General features: G+C 38.5%; 1 protein-coding gene across 3 annotated transcripts in view; it reads left to right on the forward strand.

Moving 5' to 3' along the window:
- Positions 1 to 1955: 1955 nt before the first annotated feature.
- The window catches only part of XPO1 (exportin 1), a 47852-nt gene continuing 24382 nt past the window's right edge, over positions 1956 to 25425 (forward strand). For 2 of the 3 annotated variants that reach the window (XM_023746502.1, XM_023746511.1), the window contains exons 1-3: positions 1956 to 2087; positions 9370 to 9471; positions 13160 to 13232. In XM_023746502.1, the coding sequence (XP_023602270.1) occupies positions 1962 to 2087; positions 9370 to 9471; positions 13160 to 13232 (301 nt within the window). In that variant the 5' untranslated portion in view covers positions 1956 to 1961. Of the gene's footprint in view, positions 2088 to 9369; positions 9472 to 10582; positions 10647 to 13159; positions 13233 to 25425 lie in introns of all 3 variants that reach the window. The other variant, XM_023746516.1, reaches the window with a different exon arrangement.

Here is a 25425-nt window from a genome sequence, read left to right on the forward strand (position 1 = left end):
TGTTTTGGTTATTAAATTATGATAGGTAGGCCAAATAGGAAGGTTCGTTCAATGTTTAACCAAAAAAAATCCGAAAACGTGATATGTAGATCTTGAAGCTTTGTGGACATTGTTTTCAGCCTTAACTTTTAAGGCTGTTCTGATCTTTTAAAATTGTCTGGCTCTTGAAGGGAGGAAATTGAAACATCTTTATTTGAATCGCCTTTCCCTTTTTATGTTAGTATTTAGAGCAAAGATTTTTTGTTGCAGGTACTCTACTAAAAAACACGTTTAATAACTTCAATAAAAGTTTTTGAAATCTTATCAGTTTTACTGTCCTCAGTAGATCAACAGACTTTAGGTTACTAAAAATCCTTCAACTCTTTTTTCATGCAGATTCTCAAGCCTCTTTTTTTTAAAAAAAAATCTTTTTATTGATTTCAGAGAAGGGAGAAGGAGAGAGAGATAGAAACATCAAGGATGAGAGAGAATCATTGATCGGCTGCCTCCTGCATGCCCCCCATGGGGGAGGAGGCTGCCACCATGACATGTGCCCTTGACCGAAATTGAACCTGGGACCCTTCAGTCCACAGGCCTATGCTCTATCCACTGAGCCAAACCAGGTCGGGCCCTTCATCTCTTAGTACCTTGATTTTTTTTACATTATGTCTAACAACCGAATTCTAATTTGTTGTAACTGACATTATCATTAAATAAAACATTTGATCAAGCTAGTTTGTCCAAACATAATCAAATTAGCCACTCATTTCCTGATCCTGGAAGGTTTTTAAAAGGGGGACAAGTGGAGATGACCATCTGACTTGTTGGGTCTAAATACAATAAGAGTTCTTAACCTGAGGTTTCGTGCCTGGCTTTCAAAGAGTCTGGCATCTTTTGTAATTGTATACAAAACTATTAGCTTTTAATTTGGCAAGAACTATCATGCCCTCTGATTGTAAGGCATCTTGACCCCAAAACGTTAAGGAGTACTGATTTACTAGCCAGTCAGACTTGAGTGGCATTAACTTTGAAGTAAAAGCAAAGGAAAAATTTTTATATTGCTGGGCAACAAAAATGTGGATGTGTGCCAGCATCTTGGAGTGGAATCCTCTTAAAAGGATAACATTGCATATGAACCAGTAGGTTTTAGCCAGTACATTTTTTGAGGTGACGAAGCTCATTTTCTGTTGTGATGGAATTTGTTTTTATTTGGAAAATAGTTGGCAAGCTTTACAGTTTTTACCTTGCCAATGAAGACCTGGAAATTTGAAGGAAAAAAATCTTGTTTGACATATTATCATAAAGGTGTTTTTTTCTAGACCATATATTCAGGGAATTTGTATGCTTGTAACCTTAGTCCCAAATTCATTGAGGGTCGAAAGAAACAAATGTAGATGGTTTAATAGCATATAAAAACTTAAGTTCTTTATAGATGTTAAGAGTATCAAATTTGTTAGGCTGGTGGTTCCTGCTAATCATTGACACATACAATAGCAAAACTTGTGGACCACATTTAATTTTTAGCATCTTCCTGCCTTTTCAGTATATCTTTAAAATTAAGGTAACATGAAATATGAGGGAAGTAAGTTTTTGCTGAACTAGACCTACTTATGAAGGGGGAAAATAAACATGTCCATCCGTACTTAAAAATTTGAGATCAAGACTTTGAACTGTCAATGTTTAGGGCCATAAATTCTTAATAGATTCATCCTAAAAACAGGTTAGGGTAACTTTATATAAATGTTAGTAGAGAACAATACAATTTATTTGGCATCTAGAGTTGAATAGATGCTAATAACTGGTATGGTTATGGAGTAGCTAAGTAATTTCAGCTTTTATTTGCTTTTGTTAAATCTCTGAAATACTCATTAAAATATTTGTGTGAACATGGTTGAAGTAAAATAACTGAGTAGAAAGTTTTGACTGATACTATCAAAACTTCATAGATACCTTAAATATTTTTTCTTTATTTTCAGTAATCTATGCCAGCAATTATGACAATGTTAGCAGACCATGCAGCTCGTCAGCTGCTTGATTTCAGCCAAAAACTGGATATCAACCTTTTAGACAATGTGGTGAATTGCTTATACCATGGAGAAGGAGCCCAGGTAAAGTAGCTGTTCAAAACTTTAGAGCATAGTATAACAAAGTTGTTGGATTTTGAATACAGGTTTAAATAATTGCCTTTTCAAAAAGTATTCCATAGTTTGTATTAATTCAGAATTAAATAGAAATGAGAAATATCTGGAGAGAGAAATTGGATTTTATATATATTTTTTATTGATTTCAGAGAGGAAGGGATAGGGAGAGAGAGAGACACACATCAATGATGAGAGAGAATCATTGATTTGCTGCTTCCTTCACAATCCCCCGTAGGGGGCAAGCCTGCAACCCGGGCATGTGCCCTAGACCCGAATGAAGCCCGGGACCTTTCAATCTGCAGGCTGACGCTCTATCCACTGAGCCAAAACGGCTAGGACTGCATTATCTTTTGACACAGTTAGAGTGGAATAATATTTTCTTATACTTGTTCTGTTATTCTTAACCATTTACTCCATTTAATAAAAAATAGAGCTCTGGCCAGTTTGGCTCAGTGGATAAAGTGTCAGCCTGCTGAAGAGTGCCTGGTTTGATTGCTGTCAAGAACAAGGGCAGCCCTGACCGGTTTGGCTCAGTGGATAGAGCATGGGCCTGTGGACTGAAGGGTCCCAGGTTCGATTCTGGTCAAGGGCATGTACCTTGGTTGCGGGCACATCCCCAGTAGGGGGTGTGCAGGAGGCAGCTGATCAATGCTTCTCTCTCATTGATGTTTCTAACTAACTCTCTATCCCTCTCCCTTCCTTTCTGTAAAAATCGATAAAATATATTTTTTTAAAAAAAGAAGCTCAAGGTGCATTTCTTTCATCTAACTTTTCCTTAAAAAAAACTTTTAAAAAAAGAACAAGGGCACATACCTTGGTTGCAGGATCGATCTGCATGCAAGCTGCATGTGGGAGGCAACAAATCAATGTTTTTCTCTTCCCCCACCCCCTCCCTTCCACTCTCTAAAAAAGAATTTTAAGATATCCTCTGGTGAGGATTTAGAAAAAGAAGAAAGAAAAAAGACAGAGCACAATGTATTAAATGCTTTGTAGAGATAGTAAAAGTAGTATGTACCTTATACATATATCATGCATTTGTAGTTAATATGATTCTTTTAATCTGTAAAATATTTAAATTATAAAACTACTTCACAGATATAAACTTGTTTTATTGATTTTTTTTTTAAGAGAGGAGAAAGGGAGAGATAGAAACATTGATGAAAGAAACATCAATCGATTGCTTCCTGCATGCCCCCCTACTGGGGATGGAGCCCACAACCCTGGCATGTCTCCTGACCAGGAATCGAACCTATTGGTGCATGGGTTGACACTCAAGCACTGAGCCACACCAGCTGGGCTATAAACTTGTTTTTAAGAATCTTAATACCAAACATCTTTATGTTGTTGGAATTTTAAAATATATATATTTTTTTATTGATTTCAGAAAGTAAGGGAGAAGAGAGATAGAAACATCTATTATGACAAATAATCATTGATCGGTTGCCTCCTGCTTGTGCCCCCTCCTCCTGCCCTGGGGATTGAGCCCACAACCCAGGCATGTGTTCTGACCGGGAATGTAACCATGATCTTCTGGTTCATAGGTTGGCTGGGCTGTTAATTTGAATTTTAACATTTGTAAAAGTGGTACTGTTAATGTAGGGAATTATCTTACCAGATAATCTATTTTTTATCATTGTAAAGTGTGGGGGTTTTGTTTTTAACACCCCATTTAAAGAGAGATGAGGCAGGAATGTTTCTAAAATGTAATGTTAACAAGAAACTGGACAGTCTTGAGACTTCACCCTGTGGAACTAATGTCAAAGTTTTAAATGAGTAAGTTTCCTTTCTGTTGGATAAGAAAATCTTGTTAATGAGAATTTTAAAGGAAAGGGCCATAAAAATTCTGTGAGTGGAAAAATGACTCTGCAGTGGTTTTTATAAGCTTGTTAGTCCAGTTTTATATTCCTAGGGGCAGTTGGTCAGAGTTCTTTTCTCCAAAAGCATTCCTGGAAAAGTTACTCCATCTGTATCACACATATCATGTAGTTGTTTCCTCATGCTGTACATTCAACATGGAGCTTTAAGCTTAATTTCATTTTAACATGTATGTATGGAAAGCAGCTGCTTTTAGAAGAAAGTATAAAAGTAAGGTTAAAAATGCATGAAGAAAAGTTGGGCTCAGCTTTGAATATATTTGAAACACAAATCTATAGCCATTAGGAAGATGAGCATTTAATTTTTTCACATCATTCAGTTATTGCTGCTGTTTAATATTTGTCTTTTTTAACCTGATTTACAGTATCTAAAAGTAATATGAATAAACGAAGAGACCAGTGTTCTAGGCTTATAAATGAGAATTAGCAGTAATTTTTATCAAGAAAAATATGTTGTAATACTGCCGTTAGTAATGTTTCACAGCATTGAGATTTAATGATTTGTTTTAAATTTGTATTTTAAATAAACAGGTTTAGAAAAGTAAATATTTTCTATGTTTAAAAGCAAAACTTTCTCAAATGTAAGGATTTTAAGTTTAGATCTCATGACAAATCAGTTGCATAAAGATGATCAGTAAACTGCTATTTGTTATATTATGGACTAGAGGCCTGATGCATGAAATTCGTGCAAGAGTAGGTAGGCCTTCTTCCCACCCCCCACTTCACCCCCAACTGCCCGGTACCTGCTTCCCTCTGGCCCCAGGCTTCCCTCACAGAGGGAGGCCCCGCCCACCCGCCACAGCCCACAGATTGGTGGTCTGGGCCTCCCTCTGCAGGCAATGGCTGGGCCCCTGACCATTCGCATCGCATCTGCCTTGGCTGGCCTGGCACAATTGGGTGTCATAGCGTGGTCCTGGATGGGCATTCTGCTGTTTGGCCATTCGGTCAATTTGCTAATTACGTTTTATTATATATATAGGATAAGGAAACTGAGGTTCAGAGCCTAAAGATTAAGAACGCCTTTTCTAAAAATCATGTCTTTAAACTTCTAGTTCTGTTTTTTTTGTAACCATCTCTTTGAGGGTCTTATTTTGAATAAAAAGAAGTAGAAAGATGTAGTAGAAAACGTGTTAGTTGTCTTAATTTTATTCTAGTAAGTTTTCTAGTTATTGCTCTGGAGTCTCCTGTATAAACTATTACCTACCTTGCAAGAGATTGGAGGATTAATGATGAGGTTTGTAAAACACCTGTTATAGTACCTGATACTTAACAGGAATTTTGTTTAAAGAGTACTTTTGGAAGTATAAAGATTTAGTATATGTGATGTCAAATTGTTTTTAAAATACAGTATATATTTTTTCCTAATCTCATAAAATATGTGCTGAAAATGGCAACTAGAAATTATACTGATTAAACTTTTAAACTAAACTGTAGTTAGTCTAACTTTTTTAAAAGGATTACATAACTTTGGAGGGGAAGAAATTATTAGAAGGGGTGACATTGGTTAATTGATCATATAGGGTTCAGGTATAGGCTTCTAAGTTATAAGATCTGTAACTTGTGCCCACCACCCAATATCAAATCTTCTCTGTCACCATATATTAGGACCTCCTTCACCCGCACACCCCAAAGGTGCCTTTTTAAATCTGTAAACAGAACTTTTACTTAAATGGGGGGGCTGGAGTAGGAAATTTAGCACTGAAACATTAGGACTACCTTCCGTTATAAGCATTTTTCTATTTTTAGCCAAGTAGGCAGCTAGGGGGAAAAGATATGGAAGAGTTGGGTGTTTTCTCCACTATTGTGTTGTCTTTAACTCTTTTAATCTATTGCTTAGCAACTAGAATACTTTCACCATTCAGTTAGTAACACAGGGAGATGCAAGATTTTCTCCCTCTTTTCTTTTTAACCTCTTTGGAGTGTTTAGTTAGTAATAGAATATTATATAAGGATAGTGGGATTAGGGCAAAATAAAGACACTAGGATGCAAATACTAGAATTAACTTTGGAGAGTAAAATTACAGGAAAACTGAAAGGAAACATGATTTTAAGAGGCATGGATTTTTGATATCTCTTTAATATTTGTTACTATTTTATATTTTACTTATTTTTTGTTAATCATATTCTGAGTGTATTTTTCCCCATTGATTTTTAGACAGTGGAAGGGAGGGGGAGAGACAAAAGAGAGAAACATTGATTTGTTGCCTGCCACACTTGCCCTTGCCCAGAATCAAACCTGAGGCCCTTCAGTGTGAGGGCTGATGCTCTAACCACTGAACAAAGCCAGCTAGGGCTATTTGTTACTATTTTAAATGCAACTCTATGTCTAGTAAGAAATGAATATTTAGAGATTCTCAGAATCAGAACTGCTAAAATGTGCTTTAGCCCTAGATAACTCACATCAAGTACTCTCTCTGCCTTTAGTCTGGCTTTTATATAATAAATTATAGTCCCTTAAGTTATCAGTCCTTAATGAAATGAAATCTATAATAAAAGTGTAATATGCTAATTAGACCGGTATCCCAACGACGACCTTCCGGACAAAGCCGGGGCTGCGAGGGCCAACCCCCTTGCACGAATTTCGTGCATCGGGCCTCTAGTATATATATAAAAGCCTAAGTGACCAGCCGGTAGCTATGACACATACTGACCACCAGGGGTAGATGCTCAACGCAGGAGGGGAAACCACAGGCACGGAAATATGGAACTGTCTGAGGAATCTCAGAGGGGAGAGGAGAGGGCAGGAAGAGATTAACCAAAGATCTTATATGCATACTAGGGGCATCGATGGGGTCCCTCGGCCTGGCGGCCTGGCCTGCAGGAATCTGGCTGAAACTGGCTCTCCAACATCCCCCAAGGGGTTCCAGATTGTGAAAGGGTGTAGGCCAGGCCGAGGAACCCCACCAGTGCATGAATCCGTGCACCGGGCAGAGAGAGAGAGAGAGAGAGAGAGAGAGAGAGTGTGTGTGTGTGTGTGTGTGTGTGTGTAAGTAATTGCATTTTCCAGCTTACACTCTAGCCCTAGCCCCAAACACTCAGGTGAAACCCAGGCAGCTGATTTTTAAGTTGCATGAGGCTTCTGGTGGTGGTGTTAGAACCACAACCTAGCTTTAGTTTAACTGAAATGTTTTAAAAACAATAGAGTACATGTTGCTGGTTGACTAATGGCAAAATGATGAATGTGGTATAACTGCTACCTGAGGAAAATAATTCTCAATATCAAAGCCAAAGTAGGAATAAGGGTTATTTCTATAAGTTGGAATAAAAGCCAAGTCAAAGATTATGAGATGTCTCTATCAGAGATGATTGAAGTAAGAATGCTTCTGCCCCCATCCCCTTTTTTGATGTTTCTTGTTTTATAGAATAGATTTAAACCCTTGATCAAGTAAATTAGTCTAACAGGAGGGTAATCAAAACAAATTTAAAAACCATCAAGCTAGCTTTTTGCCTACAATGTGATAGAAATAGGTAAAAGATCATTAGGGGGAATCCAGTTGAGCTACAAAACAGCCCTTAAAAAAGATTAAGCTGTTGCTTTTTAAGGGAAACACACATATTATTAATGATAGAATTAACAGTCTTTGTTCATAGATAGATAGAAAACTATAATGGTTTAAAAAACTATATAAATAATGTCAACCTGGCTAGATCTTTAAAACTGTTCATTTCAATCATATTTCAGTAAAGGTGAGGAAGCTAAAAACTGTCAAATGGAAAGAGCAAATTACAGGAGGATTTCTGTAAAATACACGATATAAAATTTGGTGACTACACAACTATTATTTATTTATTTATTTATTCATTTATTTATTTAATATTTTGGATCGGTCCTCACCTATGATTTGGAAACATTTAAAGCTTTATTTATTTAAAAAAAATTTTTTTAAATATATTTTATTGATATTTTACCGAGAGGAAGGGAGAGGAATAGTTAGAAGCGTCGATGAGAGAGAAACATCGATCAGCTGCCTCCTGCACACCCCCTTACTGGGGATGTGTCTACAACCAAGGTATATGCCCTTGACCGGAATTGAACCTGGGACCCTTCAGTCCTCAGGCCGACACTCTAGCCACTGAGCCAAACAAATGGTCAGGGCTGCATTTTTTTTTTTTTTAATCCTCACCCGAGGATATTTTTCCATTGATTTTTAGGAAAAGTGGAAGAGAAAGGGAAGGACAGACAGAAATATCGATGTGAGAAGCACATCGATTGGTTGCCTCCTGCACGAGCCCCGATCAGGGCCGGGGCCGGAAAGGGCCTGCAACCGAGGTTGAATCTGGGACCCTTTGGTCTGCAGGTTGACGCTCTATCCACTGAGACAAACTGGCTAGGGCTACTCAACTGTAGTTTCTATGAAATTCATATACATGCTCTGAAAATATGGACAGGAAAAGACCAAATTCATGATAGTGACTATTTTTAAAGAATGAACGAAGGAAGGAAATGGCACTGGAGAAATTTATTAGAGATGACTTCCATAAGTTTTAGATCTTTTATGCTTAAAAGAAAAACACATTCTAGATAATGGCTACATTGATTTAATTTTTTTTCTTGGTTTGCATTAAAATTTTTTTAAATCTATTTTTATTGATTTCAGAGAGGGAGGGAGAGGAAGAGACAGATAGAAACATCAAGGATGAGAGAGAATCATTGATCGAGTGCTTTCTGCACCCCTCCACCCCCTTACTGGGGATTGAGCCCACAACCCAGGCATGTGCCCTTGACTGGAACCAAACCTGAGACCCTTCAGTCCGTAGGCTGACACTCTATCCAATGAGCCATACCAGCTAGCTAGGGCATGCATTTTTAAAAATTTAAAGCTTTCAAAATAAGCTAGGATTTAATATATGAAATTTGAGGACATTCAGAAATGCAAGTTTACAATATATTTAAGAGACTATTTTAAAAATTAGTCTAAGGATCTTAATGTCATATATATCTATAGGTATTTGAGATTTAAAGTATTAGACCTAGTTTATATGCCTTCACACAATACATTTTTATAGATAAATTTTGTTAAGAGGTAGGTTGGTGACTTGTAAAACAGAGTATACCATTATTTATCTAAGTAGATGAAATTTTCTATGTTTTTGGTTGATTGTAAGTACTGAGAACTTGTTTATGTCAGAGAAGATCTTTGATTTAAGAACCCCAAAAAGGCTATGTTGTTTCAAAGGAATAAATATTCCTATTTTTAATTGAAGTTTGAGTGATAACAAACACATTTTTATTTCTATAAAGACTTATTATTTGAGTGTTTCTGAAAGTTGGTAGAATCATTGTCCTGTTAGGATTCGTGCCTTGTTCAATACCATTTTAATAAATGATTCAAAACAACAAGTGAGTTTAAAGTTCTTCTTGTATAATATTTTAGCAAAGAATGGCTCAAGAAGTACTGACACATTTAAAGGAGCATCCTGATGCATGGACAAGAGTCGATACAATTTTGGAATTTTCACAGAATATGAACACGAAAGTAAGCAAGTAGTGGTTTTAAAATTTGTTTATTTCTTCTTTTCTTCCAGTCATAAACTTTGAGGAAGGTATCTCATTTTTAGTATGAGCATTTGTTATCTCAAATCATTTAATATTGTTAACTTATTCAAAATTGAGTATTAAACATAGAATTAATTCTTGCAAATAGTCCTAAGAATTATGAAGCTTTGTAATTGGGACTAGTATGCAAGGTGGCTTTTTTGTTTGTTTGTTTTGGTTTTTTTGTTTTGCTTTGTTTTCTTTTTAGAATATGTGTACAGATCTAAGTAGCATAAATTCTGAATGTATTCAGAGATGAAACATAACATCAGAGGAGTTTTTGGGGGCAAGTAATCAATATAATACAGGCTCTAAGCACCTCCAACACCAAGTTGTGTGGGCAGTGTAAAACCCTACTCTGTGGTACCAATGCTTTTAATGGGACAGCTCTCAGTTTTTATTTGCAATTGAAAATGTTATAATCCAGGTCCTTTTTCTTAAGTTTGAACAGAAGGGTTGATCAAAATGTGTTTTGACTGTTTTAGGCTTGGTGATTCACACTTCTCTTTAAACTGCATTAACTTAACAAAATACCATGCATGGCATTCTGTTTAATATGCACAAGGTTTCCACTTGCTACACATTGTGTTAAAACAGAAAATAGCCATGTTCACATCTGTTTCTGAAATCAGACTGTGTTAATTAACAGTTTTAAAATATTAATTAGTTTTGACATCTTGTAAATTTTCGGGCAAAAATACAGTTCAGAACTTCCTCAAAGTGCTAACCTTAAGTAACATAACAGTGTTTGCCTGTTTGCTTGCCTGGTAAATTTTGCTTTTTATACTGACAGACATTACTAATGTTTAAGTTGATTTATCAACAGTATTTTTAAAAACTCAAATTTGTCTTGTGAAAAATGAGATGATTAGAGGAACAGAAAGAAAGCAACAGGTAAAGAATTCTTCGATTTACATAAATTACAAATGATTTGGTGCTAAAGTTATGCACTCTGACATTTGGCTTTTATGCAATCATTTTTTTTTCTTTAAAGATGTTAACACTACCTGATATTAATCATAATGTTCCATTATGTTGATTGCTTGTAATAGGAAGAAAAGGGGTGTCTTCCTGTGCAACTGACACAGCTAGGCTTTGACGGCAGGCCTCCACAAGGTCTACCCTTTTGATTCCCTTTAACTGAATTCTGTTCATCAATTGTTTTTGTTTCATGGGCGGTGGGAGGGGAAAGGGGAATTCAATGCATAAAATAAGTATTTCTGGGGGCTCAGTAGAAATTTCTACCATAGGGATCATTTCATGCATTTATTTTTTTCGTTTAGTCTTTGCTGTTTTCTGTCCCTCATCTTCATAACTCAGCAGTGGATTTCTCAAATCCTGAGATGTAAAGCAGAAATGTAATTCTTTAGAATGATTGAATTACTTGTGGATATTTCCAAAGTAGTCATTTTTCATTGGCCTTCCGATTTGGCTGTCACTTTAGATTTTGGGGTGTGTTTGTTGTTGTTTTTTAAATATACTTTTATTTCTTTCAGAGAGGAAGGGAGAGGGAGAGAGAGAATCATCAATGGTGAGAATCATTGATCGGCTGCCTCCTGCATGCCCCACACTGAGGATCAAGCCGACAACCCAGGCTTGTGCCCTGACCGGGAATTGAACTATGACCTCCTGGTTCATAGGTCAATGCTCAACCACTGAGGCATGCCAGATGGGCCACTTTAGATTTTTGAATAAAAATATTATTGTTCGAATAAATATGAATTCAACTGTAGAGTCTAAATGTTTAGGACAGATTGGGTTTTAGGATATTATGATGGTGATCTATCTATTTCTTTGACCTAACTTGTGAAAAGCTTATATTGGGCTTCCTGCTTCAGCCCCCTTGGCAGAAAGACCCAAATATGAGTTGTGTCTTCTGCAAGCTTATGCTTCCTTTTTACAGTTAGAGAAAGGACTAGACGTTAGTAAACAGATAATTGAGATAACAAAGTATCAAATATAAAGGAAGATGTAAATAAATGTAACAATAAAGGAAGGGGAGACTATCCTTCAATTAAAAACTAAGCTGAAAAACTATGGCTAAATAGGGTAATGTTATTTAAATTATTACTTTTTACTGGTATATTTGTGGTTGCTTTGCTTCATAATTTTTAAAGATCTTTTTAATTAGTTTAGTATTAGCAAGAGGATAATAGTCCTTGTAGTAAAAAAATACATAGCTTTGACAACTTGACAGTCTGATTTCATGCCTATAAAATTAAAGATTTTAGAGCAGTTTTTTTAAAAGTTAATTTAGAATTTTAACCAGAAACTTTCCCTTTTTGTTTTATTTACATTTTTCTGAGACCTTTAGAGAGGTGTAAATGAACATGATAGAAAGCTTCACTATTTACTGCTGATTATGAAACACCTGCATCAAATTTATATTTTCAGAATTTTGCTTTGGCCTTGCTTTTATCTTGGACGTCTCTTTAAGGAATGTTTTGCAAATGTAGGATTTCAGTTGAAAATTTTCCTGAAAAGTGTGAAATGTTAAAATGAAAGAAAACAGCAAAAACATTTACTGTTTGAGCACAATGTAGTTTGGGACAGTCTATATTGTGCTTTGGATAAAATGAGCATTCTTGTGATCCCTTTGGTTGAAATACTAATGCTCCTATTTTATTGTGTGATGACTAACCATTTTAAAGATGAACTCTTATTCTCAGCCAAAACTTGCAATCTGAGGTCTATATATGAGTGAGTTTACCTTTCAGGTATTATAGCTGATTCTTCCCTAATTTAACCGTTAAAACATACCACAATGATTTTGTCTTTTTTCTTCCTCCTGTCTATCCACACTAATTGGTCATGATAATAATTTTGGGTTTTAACTCCTACAGCATTATAAATTGTTACAAATATTCTTGACTATTTAGAGTGAGTAATCAGCAGGAGGGACAAAATGGCTTGAAAGTGGTATCTGTTTATTCATTTTTTACATTTTCAGTTATAACTTCTATATTTAGGAAGGAATACCTGAAAGGTAGATACAGATTGCAACATGCACTTGTATTATTTTTGACTGTGCACAAAAGTTTATCTTTAAGTTAATAGAAATAGCAAATATAAGGGTGGGGTTAAAATTTAAAATTAAACCCATGGGCTGTCTTGCTGCTCCTTAAATAACACACCAGTGATGTTTGTAAAGACTTTCTATAGAAAGTATCTTTGGCAATACTTTAATGCTTGGCCAAGAGCTTACAACTCCTAGAGGATGGTAGGAAGCTTGACAGCATCCAAGCAGCTAAATTCTTAGGAACCTGGTCGTGTTAAAGTACGTGAGCCTGTAAGCAGTCATTTATGCTGTGAATTCATATCTGGCTTCTACTTCCTTCTACAGATAAGCCCAATTGGCTGCAAAAAGGCTTTTTATTTGGTTCTTCCTGGTGTGAGCATGTGTAAACAGCAGGACATTAAATAGAGTAGTAAACAATAAAATGAGGAAAATGCATGAAAACTCAGTATATGGGTGAATAGATCCTTGTTTAATATATGTAATTAAACTTGGTAGCATAATGTTTTTGAAATTTTAGATGTAAATGTGTGAATGTCTGTCCATTTGTGAATCCTGAAAGTTGATAGTCTTACAGTAATATATTCACATATCTCTGTTATCCAATTTTCAGTATTATGGACTACAAATTTTGGAAAATGTGATAAAAACAAGATGGAAGATTCTTCCGAGGAACCAGTGTGAAGGTAGGAAATATTTTATGAAATTGTAAATTCAGAGAAACTTTATGAATCCTGACATTTTTTATCATAGTTAAGTATTTGGGTAGTGGGTGTATTGAATCTAGTTTATTATGCTCTAACTTGGCCTGGCCTCGGGGGATTGGGCCAAAACCAGCTCTCCGTCAACCCCTGAGGGGTCCCGGATTGGGAGAGGGCAGTTCTTGGGTTATGCACCCCAGAATCAGGCTCCCTCCTCTCTGGTTCCCTGTGTGTCACCGGAGAACTGCAGCTACCAAGTCACCGCAGCTCGGCATCTCCTGCATTGAGTGTCTGCCCCCTGGTGGTCAGTGTGCGTCATAGCTACTAGAGGCCTGGTGCACAAAAATTTGTGAAAGAGTAGACCTCCCTTTCCCCCAGCTGCTGGCACCGGCTTCCCTCCTACAGCCGCCAGCAGGCACCCGAGAACCTGGGCTGCTTCCCTCCTCCGGCAGCCTGCAGGCACCTGGAACCCGGTCTGGCTTTCCTCCAGCCCCAGCTTGGTCGGTCTAATTAGCATATTACCCTTTTATCATTATAGATAGATAGATAGATAGATAGATAGATAGATAGATAGATAGATAATAGAGATTATGGATGTCATCATGTGGCAAAGCAGGTTGTTTATAAGGTTATCTTTTTGGGGACAAAGGACACCATACTATTCAAACTTTTTATAATATTGTGATGAAAAATATGAATTTAGTTACTCTGGAACCATGTCTGAAGTGAATAAAATTTGAATGTGTGAATTGTTTAAAAATGTAGGACAGTAACTGACAAGTAATGAATGTAACACATGAACAGTACACAAACTTTAAAAAGAAAAGGAAAAAAACACATTTTAAAAATCACAGTAAGCCTTTACCTTTTGAATTGTAAGAGGTTGACATCTTAAAATAAAGATAAGAAAATGAAGATATGGTGAGCAAAAGTAGGTTTACAGTTGTGAGTATGTGAAAGTTTATTCTTATTGTAATATTTTCCATATGAACAGTTGTAAGCCCACTTTTGCCCCACCTGGCATTTAACTTTTCCCTTTGTATTATTTTGGTAAAACTACTCATAGTTTAAGAAACATGGGATAAGGTAGTCTCTTGGAATTCTTTGCATTTACTTTAATTTTTCATGTACTGCCTTTATTGCCTACTTTATATCACTTGTTTTAATCTCTGAAAAACATAGTCTGTACTTTATAATAGGGAGTATACTACTTTTGGTGGTATTTTCTTCTATTAAAATACTAGAGGCCCAGTACACGAAATTCATGCACGGGGGGGGGAGGGGGGGGGACACGACGACACACCCCTCGCTTCTTACTGCCCGCCTGCTCGCTGCTCCTTAGTGCTGCCGTGGAGTGGGAGAGGCTCCTGCCTCCACCGCTGCACTCGCCAGCCATGAGCCCGGCTTCTGGCTGAGCGATGCTCCCCCTGTGGGAGCACACTTAACCACCAGGGGCCACCTCCTGCACTGAGTGCCTGTCCCCTGGTGGTCATTGTGTATCACAGTGACCAGTCTTTCTGGTCATTCCGCCATAACGGTTGCTTAGGCTTTTATTATATAGACTAGAGGCCTGGTGCAAAAAAATTGTTGCAGAGGCTGGGGGGGAGGGTGTTCCTCATCCTGGTCTGCACCCTCTCACAATCCGGGACCGCTGGCTCCTAACCACTCACCTGCCTTACCTGCCTGATTGCCCCTAACTGCTTCTGCTTGCCAGCCTGATTGCCCCCTAACCTCTCCCCTGCCGACCTGATCGCCCACAACTGCCCTCACCTGCTGCAACCCGCCTCCTCCATGTGAGGTGGTGGAACCTCAGGACCCCCAGGCCTCACTGTGCGGAGCGGCTGCCAGGCCCCACCTCTGCTGTGCACATGCCATTTTACGGCGGCTTCACACATGAGGGCACGAGGACCACCTAGGCTTTTATTAGTATAGATGCCCCTTTCTTTGACTATGGATCTTTAAGATGTTGTCTTTCACTTGATTTCTCATGTCATCTCTTTTTTAAAAATACATTTTTTTATTGATTTCATTGAGGAAGAGAGAGATAGAAACAGCAGTGATAAGAGATAATCATTGATCACTGGCTGACTCCTGCACACCCCACACTGGGGATTGAGCCCGCAGCCCAGGCATGTGCTCTGACTGGGAATTGAACTGTGACCTCCTAGTTCATGGGTCTATGCTCAACCACTGAGCAACATGGGCTAGGCTCTCATGTCATCTTTATGGTGGGATAGGGACCTGGATTTACTCAGCTAGTCTGACTTAAATCTTGATATCTATTTAGCATGCTTAGAGGTAAATAAGACAAGTTTTAATGACAAATATTTTTAATATATTTTAAAATAAAGATTAAGAATGATAGTATAGGAGGAAATAGTGTCTCCAAAAGAAGTTCCTATTTCTTTAAATGTTTTATTTTGCATTGCAACCATTTTAGATCATGTTCTGTGACCTTCTCAGAAACTAATAAGAGCAGTTTGACTGTTGGCCCAAATAGATCCTTCATACTTTCCCATTGCTCTTTAGGGGCCTTAGATGCTGTTTTCCTTTACTACTTTTGTTTGATACACATGTTCTGGGCCTCAAATTTAACTTGGGCCATGACTTACCATACCCCAAAAAAGTGTTTACCATTTTACTGTAGTATAAGTCCCTCTTTTGTTTTTAAACACCTAGACCTTTACTTGTGATCACATAGAGACTGTACTAGATCAGTGGTTGGCAAACCGCGGCTCGTGAGCCACATGCGGTTCTTTGGCCCCTTGAGTGTGGCTCTTCCACAAAATACCACATGCGAGCGCGCACATACAGTGCCATTGAAACTTTGTGGCCCATGCGCAGAAGTCGGTTTTCGGAAAGGAGATAGACGAAACAAGTATACAAGACAAGTGTGGATGGGAGAGTTGGAAAGGGTCGACCTCATCGAACGTACCTCAATCAGATTGAGGACGTTTTTAGCAAAGGCCAGGTTAGGAGTACCCTAATTAAGTTAATAACAATGTACCTACCTATATAGTTTAAGTTTTAAAAATTTGGCTCTCAAAAGAAATTTCAATCATTGTACTGTTGATATTTGGCTCTGTTGACTAATGAGTTTGCCGACCACTGTACTAGATGATCTTCCATGACCTTTTCCAGGTTTAAATTTAAGTGATTTAAAATTATACTAGTTTATCAAAGTCATGATTGTATTTGTTATTTATAAAATTAGAGGCTAAGGGTCTACCTGAGGATTCAACATTGTTTGCTTTGTACATGAAGGGGAGTGTGGTATATTTGTTTTTTGTTTAATTTAAATTTAATTCTATATTTATAGTGTTACATAAGTCTCCTTTTTTGCCCCATTGACCTCTCCCCGGCCACTCCCATCCCCCAGCACATGCCCTCGTCCCCCCTGCTATCTGTGTCCATTGGTTATACTCATATGCATATATATTTGGTTTCTTATTATGACATCGTAAGAGCTCCCATATATTAATATGCAAGTATCCAACATATAATATTTCAGAGGGCTTAAGACTTTACTTTCAAGAGCCTATTGTCATGTTTGAAAAGACTGGAGGGGAAGCAGTGGTGATTATACTGCTTGGCTTAAGAGAATTCTGTTCTGTTCTTTTCTCATCAGTAAAGCATTGGAAAATAAATTCAGTACTGTATTAATTTTATAATTCTTTTTAACATTGTCAGTACTGGGAGGCTTCTCCAGGCTTATGATTTTGTATTTCACAGAATATGCTAGTATTTCTGAAAGTTAATTTTCCTTCATCTTTAAGTAACTTTGGTATTGGAAATGAATTAGTATAACCCTTCAAGTACTGTACATTTCTTTGTCTTTGTCATGTCGTTTAAAGCTGTCAGCACTACTTCTTACTCTATCTTAGCATATATATTTACTAGAGGCTCGATGCACGAAATTCATGCAAGGGGCTCTGCCCCCACCACGGCATTGTCCAGAAGGACATCCGGTCTAATTAGCATACACTTTTATTATTACAGATTTTCCTGGGCACATATTGTGTATCTGTTTCGAACAAAGCATGATTAGGTATTAAGACTATATAAATATATCCTTACATCAGAGTGCATGCTAAGGGTCAGAATGTGCTAAAAGAAGGGAATAATGATTAGGTCGGGCCATTTAGACAAGTTCCTTCATACAATTGCAATGCTTGTATTTTAAAGGAAGTGTAGGTTTAGCTACACAAACAACAAACCAAAATAAATTTTGTACATTTTTTCCATCTAGCAATTTTTAAAATCTGATTTCAAGTGCTTGTTCATAAACGGTTAATTTTAACATGTTCTTTTAGGGTAATGGTACTTTTAATTCAGGCCTCTTGTCTTAAGCACTTTGCCAGGAAAATCTCTGACAATTCTAGACTGTGTTTAGATGTTTCTTGCTGCATGTTCCCTTAGTAGATCCTGTACCAGTGGATCACAGATGAATACAATTTCATTGAGCAAAAAACACACAGGTAATAATTAGCCAAGTAAGGACATTTAAAAAAAACCACACAGTTAAATGACATTTTAATTTCAAAATGATCAAGGGAGATACAATGTTCATAATAAAACATTTTTTAAAATATATTTTTATTGATCTCAAAGAGGAAGGGAGAGAGATAGAAACATCAATGATGAGAGAAAATTATTGAACAACTATCTCCTGCATGCCCCTATTGGGGATTGAGCCTGCAAACCTGGGCATGTGCCCTTGACTGGAATTGAACCCAGAACCCTTCAGTCCACAGTCTGATGCTCCATCCACTGAGCCAAACTGCCTAGGGCCATAAAAAAACATTTTAATAAATTTAGATTTATATAATACAAAATCTGCTACATTGCTTTGTTGTTGTTGGGGTTTTTTTAGGCCAGAAAAAACGTTAACTATTTGAAGTCTCCCTCCACTACCACCGCCATAACATTTCTCATACGTGGCTGTCATTGTTTTTTCTCACTCTCTTAATACCTCAAAATGTTAGCTTAATGATGTTAAGGATCAGAGAATGTCTATATAATTGATTTCTTTGAGGTTAAGTTTTGAAGCGAATATTTACAGAGATGAGTGATAAATTAAAGACTAAATATTTTTGACTTAAAGATGGAGGAAATTTTAATATGTGAAGTAGAAATAATTTCCAGATGGGGCGTGTGTGCTAGTCACTGGAGTAATTAAAGATATGCTAGGATTGTCAGTGATATTGAATCTATGTCTTAGTTGCACAACAACTTTCATTATTCAGGTAAACCCCCCTCCTTTTTAAAAAATAATTTTAGAAAATTCTGTTGTTGTTAGTCCTCAGCCGAGGATATTTTCCATTGATTTTTAGAGAGAGTGGGAAGGGTAGGGGAGAGAAACATTGATTTGAGAGAGATACATTGAGTGGTTGTCTCCCACATGCACCCCAGCCCTGGAACTGGAATCAAGCTGCAACTGGTACATGCTCTACACCAGAATCAAACCCGGGACTCTTCAGTCCGGGGGCTGACACCCTATCCACTGAGCCAAACCAGCTAGGGCTAAAAAGTAATTTTTGTACTTAGTTTAGAAATTTCAAACCATAAAGGAGTGGGGGGAGATACTAAAACTCCTTTTATTCCTCCCTGAAATAATTATCTGTATAAAGGTATCTCTGTATTTTAAAAAATTTAAACCAAAGGCTTGTGTTTTACTCTATTAAGGCATATGATTTATAAATCATTTTATGAGATAGATATGAATTTGCTGATATTGGAAAGAGGAGTGATGAATTAATGAATAGTCCAAAGTGATATACAATCATAATTGAACATTTGGCAGTTTGGTCACTTAAAGTAGTTGGACAAAGTTTCTGAGTTGTGCAGTTCTGTGTTATAATTTATGAAGTTGACAGACCAAAGCTGATTACTCTTAAGGTTTTTTTGTTTGTTTTTGTTAATCCTCACCCTAAGATATTTTTCCATTGATTTTTTTCCCCCCCACTTTTCTATTCCATTGATTTTTAAGAGAGAGTGGAAGTGAGGGGAAGAGACAAAGAGAGAGAAACATGAATGTGAGAGAGACACACATCAATTAGTTGCCTCTTGCACATGCCCCAGCCGGGTCCAGATCAAGCCTGCAACAGACGTATGTACCCTTGACCAGAATCAAACCTGCAACCCTTCAGTCCGCGTGCCTAATCCTTAACCACTGAGCAAAACCAGCTAGGTTACCCATAAGGTTTTATACAATGCTTTCCTTTGGAATGAGGCACATGGTAATTTACTATATGATCTTACATAAGTTTCTGTATCTCTTTGAATTTTGACTGTCTTGCCAAGGTTATTGTGATATAAGAGGTGGAATATGTGTAAAGCTCTCTGTGCCTCTAGGTGCTGGATATGAATAAACAGCATGTGTTTTGAAGTCTTTTTTTTTTTTTCCACAAAAATATCTCCATTTCCATTTTACCATCCTATATAATAAAACCCTAGTGTGCAAATCGACTGAACGGCGGAACGACTGGTCGCTATGATGTGCACTGACCACCAGGGGGCAGGCGCTCAAAGCAGGAGCTGCCCCCCTGGTGATCAGTACGCTCCCACAGGGGGAGCGGCACTCAGCCAGAAGCTGGGCTCATGGCTGGTGTGCACAGTTGGCAGGAGCCTCTCCTGCCTCTGCTGCAGGTGGGCCGTAAGGAAAAGGGGTCCCAGGCTGCGAGAGGGTGTGGGCTGAGCTGAGGGACAGCAACACACACACACACACACACACACACACACACACACACACACCCAGTGCATGATTTTCATGCACTGGGCCTCTAGTATACATATACTGGTCTCAAGCTATTTTGAAAAAATTTCTGGCAATAGCTTCCTAACTGGACTTCTTTCTTTTATTATTATTTTTTTAAAGGTATAATATTTTATTTGATTTTTTTACAGAAAGGAAGGGAGAGGGAATAGAGAGGTAGAAACATCGGATGAGAAGAGAAACATTGATCAGCTGCCTCCTGCACACCTCCCTACTGGGGATGTGCCCGCAACCAAGGGCACATGCCCTTGACCGGAATCGAACCTTGGGACCTTTCAGTCCACAGGCCGACACTCTTATCCCCTGGAGCCAAACCGGTTAGGGCTGGACTTCTTAATACCCCACATTTGTGTGTTATAGTCCCCCTAAAGGATTTACCATGATATTTTATTTGTTTGTTTGTTTGTTTATTTATTTTTAAAATATATTTATTGATTTCAGAGAGGAAGGGAGAAGGAGAGAGAGATAGAAACATCAATGATGAGAGAGAATCATTGATCGGCTGCCTCCTGCACACCCCCTACTGGGGATTGAGCCCACAACCCAGGCATGTGCCCTTGGGCGGAATCGAACCTGGGACCCTTTAGTCCGCAGGCTGACGCTCTATCCACTGAGCCAAGCTGGCCAGGGCTAGGATTTACCATGATATTTTAAAAACAGAACTCATTGGGTCACTCCCATGCTTAATTAAGACCTCCCATTGTACTGAAGATCACATGCTCAATATATTGATTGTAAGTGATACTGGCTTTTAAAATTATTTGTATTTGCTGTTTTGTTTGTTTTATTAAGGTATAATTTGCCATACACTTTGGATAGCATTTCTAAAGTGTATAATTTGATAAGTTATGTGTTATTTTTTCGGATCCCCAACCGTCCCCACGCCCCAGTCTGCTTGTGCATGCCACACTCTGCCTGTGCACACCCCACCCTTGACTTCCAGCAGCTGCCAGCAGCCCCCTCCCCACCTCACACGCCCTCACACCAGATAGCCCCACCCAATTTGATAAGTTTTAATTTATGCGTATACCCATGAAGCCACCACTATAATCAAGATGTTCATCTTGGTCTGGCTGGCGTGGCTCGGTGGTTGAACATCAACCTGTGATCCAGGAGGTCATGGTTCCATTCCTGGTCAGGGCACATGCCCAGGTTGTGAGCTCAATCCCCAGTGTGGGATGTGCAGGAGGCAGCTGATCATTGATACTCTCTCATCATTAATGTTTTTATCCCTTTCTCCTTCTTCTCTGAAATCAACCTACAGTGGGGTCTTGACTTACGAGTTTTTTGAGATACGAGCCGTCTCTCAGCTGATTTTTTGCTTTGAGTTGCGAGCTAAAATTCAGGTTATGAGCCAGCTTCAGATACCCCACCGCTAGTTGGCTCAGCGAACGCGTCACAGTGAACGCCACAACATCAGCCCAGCATCACAAGTCTCACTCGTTCACTTTTGATTTGATATACGAGTAATTTGAGTTACGAGCTCCATCACGGAACAAATTAAACTCGTAAGTCAAGGCCTGACTGTATATAATAAAAGAGAAACATGTAAATTGACCGTCCCTTTGCTACGCTCACCAGCCAATCAGTAGTGAATATGCAAATTAACCTCACAAAGATGGTGGGTTAATTTGCATGCACAAGAGCCGGGCGGAGAGCAGAAGCAGGCGAGCCAGCAGCTTGGGGGGGCTGTGGCTCCCTCGGTTGCTCCCTTGGGGGGACTTGACTTTCTTGGTGGCTCCCTTGGTCACCGGGTGGAGAGCAGAGCAGGAGAGCCGGATGTTTAGGGGACCACCGTGGCTCCCTCAGTCACTCCCAGCATGGGGAGCACCAGGAATTCTGGGAATAGTAGTTCTGGTGGCAGCCCTAGGACCTGAAGCAGAAGCCTAGAGCACGGGGAGCACCAGGAATGCCGGGAATCGTAGTCTGGTGGCAGATGGATCTCCTAGACCAGTGATGGCGAACCTATGACACGCGTGTCAGAGGTGTCACGTGAACTCATTTTTTTGGTTGATTTTTCTTTGTTAAATGGCATTTAAATATACAAAATAAATATCAAAAATATAAATCTTTGTTTTACTGTGGTTGCAAAGATCAAAAAATTTCTATATGTGACACGGCACCAGAGTTAAGTTAGGGTTTTTCAAAATGCTGACATGCCGAGCTCTAAAGGTTCGCCATCACTGTCCTAGACACTAGATCAAAGTGAGCCTAGAGCAAGTTACTGTTCCGGTGGGGGATGGAGGGAGAGCAAAGATGAGAGACACAAGTAAAATCACAGCGTCTAGGAAAAATTAAAGGGAAGATATCCTAAAACTTCCAGGAAATCTCTACCAATGAAGCAAAGGGGAAAAAAATGCCTCTATTCTGTGAGCAACAAACCAAACTGGGTTGGGGGTCTCAGACAATTCGCTCATATGATTGCAAAGACAGACAGAAACTCCCAGATTGGAGAGGGCTCCCCTGAGACCTCCCAGATTGGAGAAGGTGCAGGTAGAGCTGAGGGACCCCCTCCAACACTCCCACCAACTCCCCCTTCCCCCATGCACCAATCTTTGTGCACCAGGCCCCTAGTATGTATATAAAAGCCTAAGCGACCATTCGACCGGCTGAATCGTAGCTATGACGCACACTGACCATCAGGGGACAGGTGCTCAACTCAGAAGCTGGTGAACGACAGCAACTTTGCAGAGTGCCCTCTCACACTCCAGGACCCCTCCAGGGGATGTCAGTCTGCCAGTTTCGGCCCGATCCCCACAGGCCAGGCCGAGGGACCCGGGCCTCTATTAAAAATATACTTTTTTTTTTAATTTTTTTATTTTATTTTTTAATATATTTTATTGATTTTTTACAGAGAGGAGGGGAGAGGGATAGAGAGTTAGAAACATCGATCAGCTGCCTCTTGCACACCCCCTACTGGGGATGTGCCTGCAACCAAGGTACATGCCCTTGACCGGAATCAAACCCGGGACCCTTGAGTCCGCAGGCTGATGCTCTATCCGCTGAGCCAAACCGGTTAGGGCAATACTTTTTTTTTTTAAAAGAAAAGATGTTAATCTTTTGATTACCTATCCTACCCTCCAACCTGGTTTCTATCACCCACATCGTGTAGGTGTATGTTTAACTATTTTCCAAAATGGTTGTATCATTTTACATTCTTGTGAATGTAAAGTATATGAATATGCTTTACATCACTAAAGCTTGGTATGGTGAGTGTTTTTAATTCTAGCATATGATGACTTCTGGTTTTAATTTGCATTTCCCTAATGACTAATGCTGTTGAGCATTCTTTCACATCATCTCTCTATTGCTCTCTATTGAACACAGATGGTGGTTGTTTTCCTTTGTTGGTAATTTTGAAAAGAAAATTTAAGTTTGGGGTTCTTTTTTTATTATTGATTTTTTACAGAGAGGAAGAGGAGGGGGATAGAGAGTTAGAAACATCGATCAGTTGCCTCCTGCACACCCCTTATGGGAATGTGCCCGCAAAAATGGTACATGCCCTTGACCGGAATCGAACCCGGGACCCTTCAGTCCGCAGGCCGATGCTCTATCCAATGAGCCAAACCAGTCAGGGCTAAGTTTGGGGTTCTTAAGCCCTTGTGTCTAAAGCAAATTCATAAGAAATTCATTCCCCCACCCCCTAGAATGTGATGTTAGAAGTATTATCAGCCCTAACCGGTTTGGCTCAGTGGATAGAGCGTCGGCCTGCAGACTCAAGGGTCCCAGGTTCGATTCTGGTCAACGGCATGTACCTTGGTTGCGGGCGCATCCCCAGTAGGGAGTGTGCAGGAGGCGGCTGATCGATGTTTCTCTCACATTGATATTTCTAACTCTCTATCCCTCTCCCTTCCTCTCTGTGAAAAATCAGTAAAATATATTTTTTTAAAAAAAGAAGTATTATCAGTCTTATCTTAGACAGGTGCCCCTATTTGTATGTTTGTTCCAGTTTTATACCATGGTGGGATAATAAAAATACAATATTGATGAATATTCTATTTTAGTGTCATACATATTTGATAGAAAGTAATTTCCTACCACTTCTGGTAAGGTAGCACTTACATTCTTAAAAAGTTTCCTATTTATGTGGAATTAGCATAAGATGTTTACTTGAGACCTAACAATACCTAATACTTAGCTTGTATATAGCAATAGGAAATGGGAACCACTTATAGAAAGACTTGATTACAGGAGGGTGGATTTTAATAAATTTGCTTTTTTTGTTGTTAGAGGAAAAATTGTTAAAGATTTAATAAAATAAAATTGTCTGGTAAAATATACACAACAGTCTTTGTCATTTCAAGTGTATGATTTAGTGTTGGTAAGTACATTCACAATATTGCGCAACCATTGTCACTGTACCGCTCCAAAATTTTTCATCATCCCAAATTGAAACTACCCAGTAAACATTAACACTTTACACTCTCTCCCCAGTACCTATTAACCACTATTACACTTTCTGTCTCTGGATTTGCCTATTCTAGTCATCACATATATGTGCAATCATGCCATATTGGGGGGGGGGGGTGTCTCATTTATTTCACTTAGCATATTTCCAAGGTTTGTCCTATGTTTTAACATGCATCAGAATTTTGTTGCTTTTTATGGCCAAATAATATTCTATTGTATGTTGAATACACGTACTTTACTTATTCATTCATTTCTGTATAAACATTTGGGCTGTTTTTATATTTTGGCTATTATAAATGATGCTATAAGCATAATAAAATTTTGATTTCTGCATTATCTTATAAAGTTCTTTTTTTAAAAAATATATTTTATTGATTTTTTTACAGAGAGGAAGGGAGAGAGATAGAGAGTTAGAAACATTGATGAGAGAGAAACATCGATCAGCTGCCTCCTGCACATCTCCCACTGGGGATGTGCCCGCAACCCAGGTACATGCCCTTGACCGGAATCGAACCTGGGACCTTTCAGTCCGCAGGCCGATGCTCTATCCACTGAGCCAAACCGGTTTCAGCTAAAGTTCTTAATAACTATCTGTTTTAGGCTATAAATTTTTTTAAGAAAAATGAATAGTCTTATAGATCCATTTCTCTTCAGATTACTAAACATGTAGGCAAGTAAATAAGTTAGTCTGATTCTAGCCTATCTATGGGAGCCCTAGGTTAAGAACCCCCACTTTTAATTGTTTTTAGCTATTTGTCTCTTTATATTGCTGATCTCACAGGTTCATTCCATTGAGTGACCAGGATGATATTATGGACTCCTGACAATAAGGCAACAAGGAGAGCTATTTTAGAGCACTATACAGGGTGGGGTGAAAATAGGTTTATAGTTGTTCGTATGGAAAGTATTACAATGATTACTAATACAAGAATAAATTCTCTTTTGTGTGCTCACAATTATAAACCTATTTTTGCCCCATTCTGCATTTTAGTG

This window comes from Myotis lucifugus, unplaced genomic scaffold (assembly GCF_000147115.1).
Source record: "Myotis lucifugus unplaced genomic scaffold, Myoluc2.0 scaffold_6, whole genome shotgun sequence".
NCBI lineage: Eukaryota > Metazoa > Chordata > Mammalia > Chiroptera > Vespertilionidae > Myotis > Myotis lucifugus.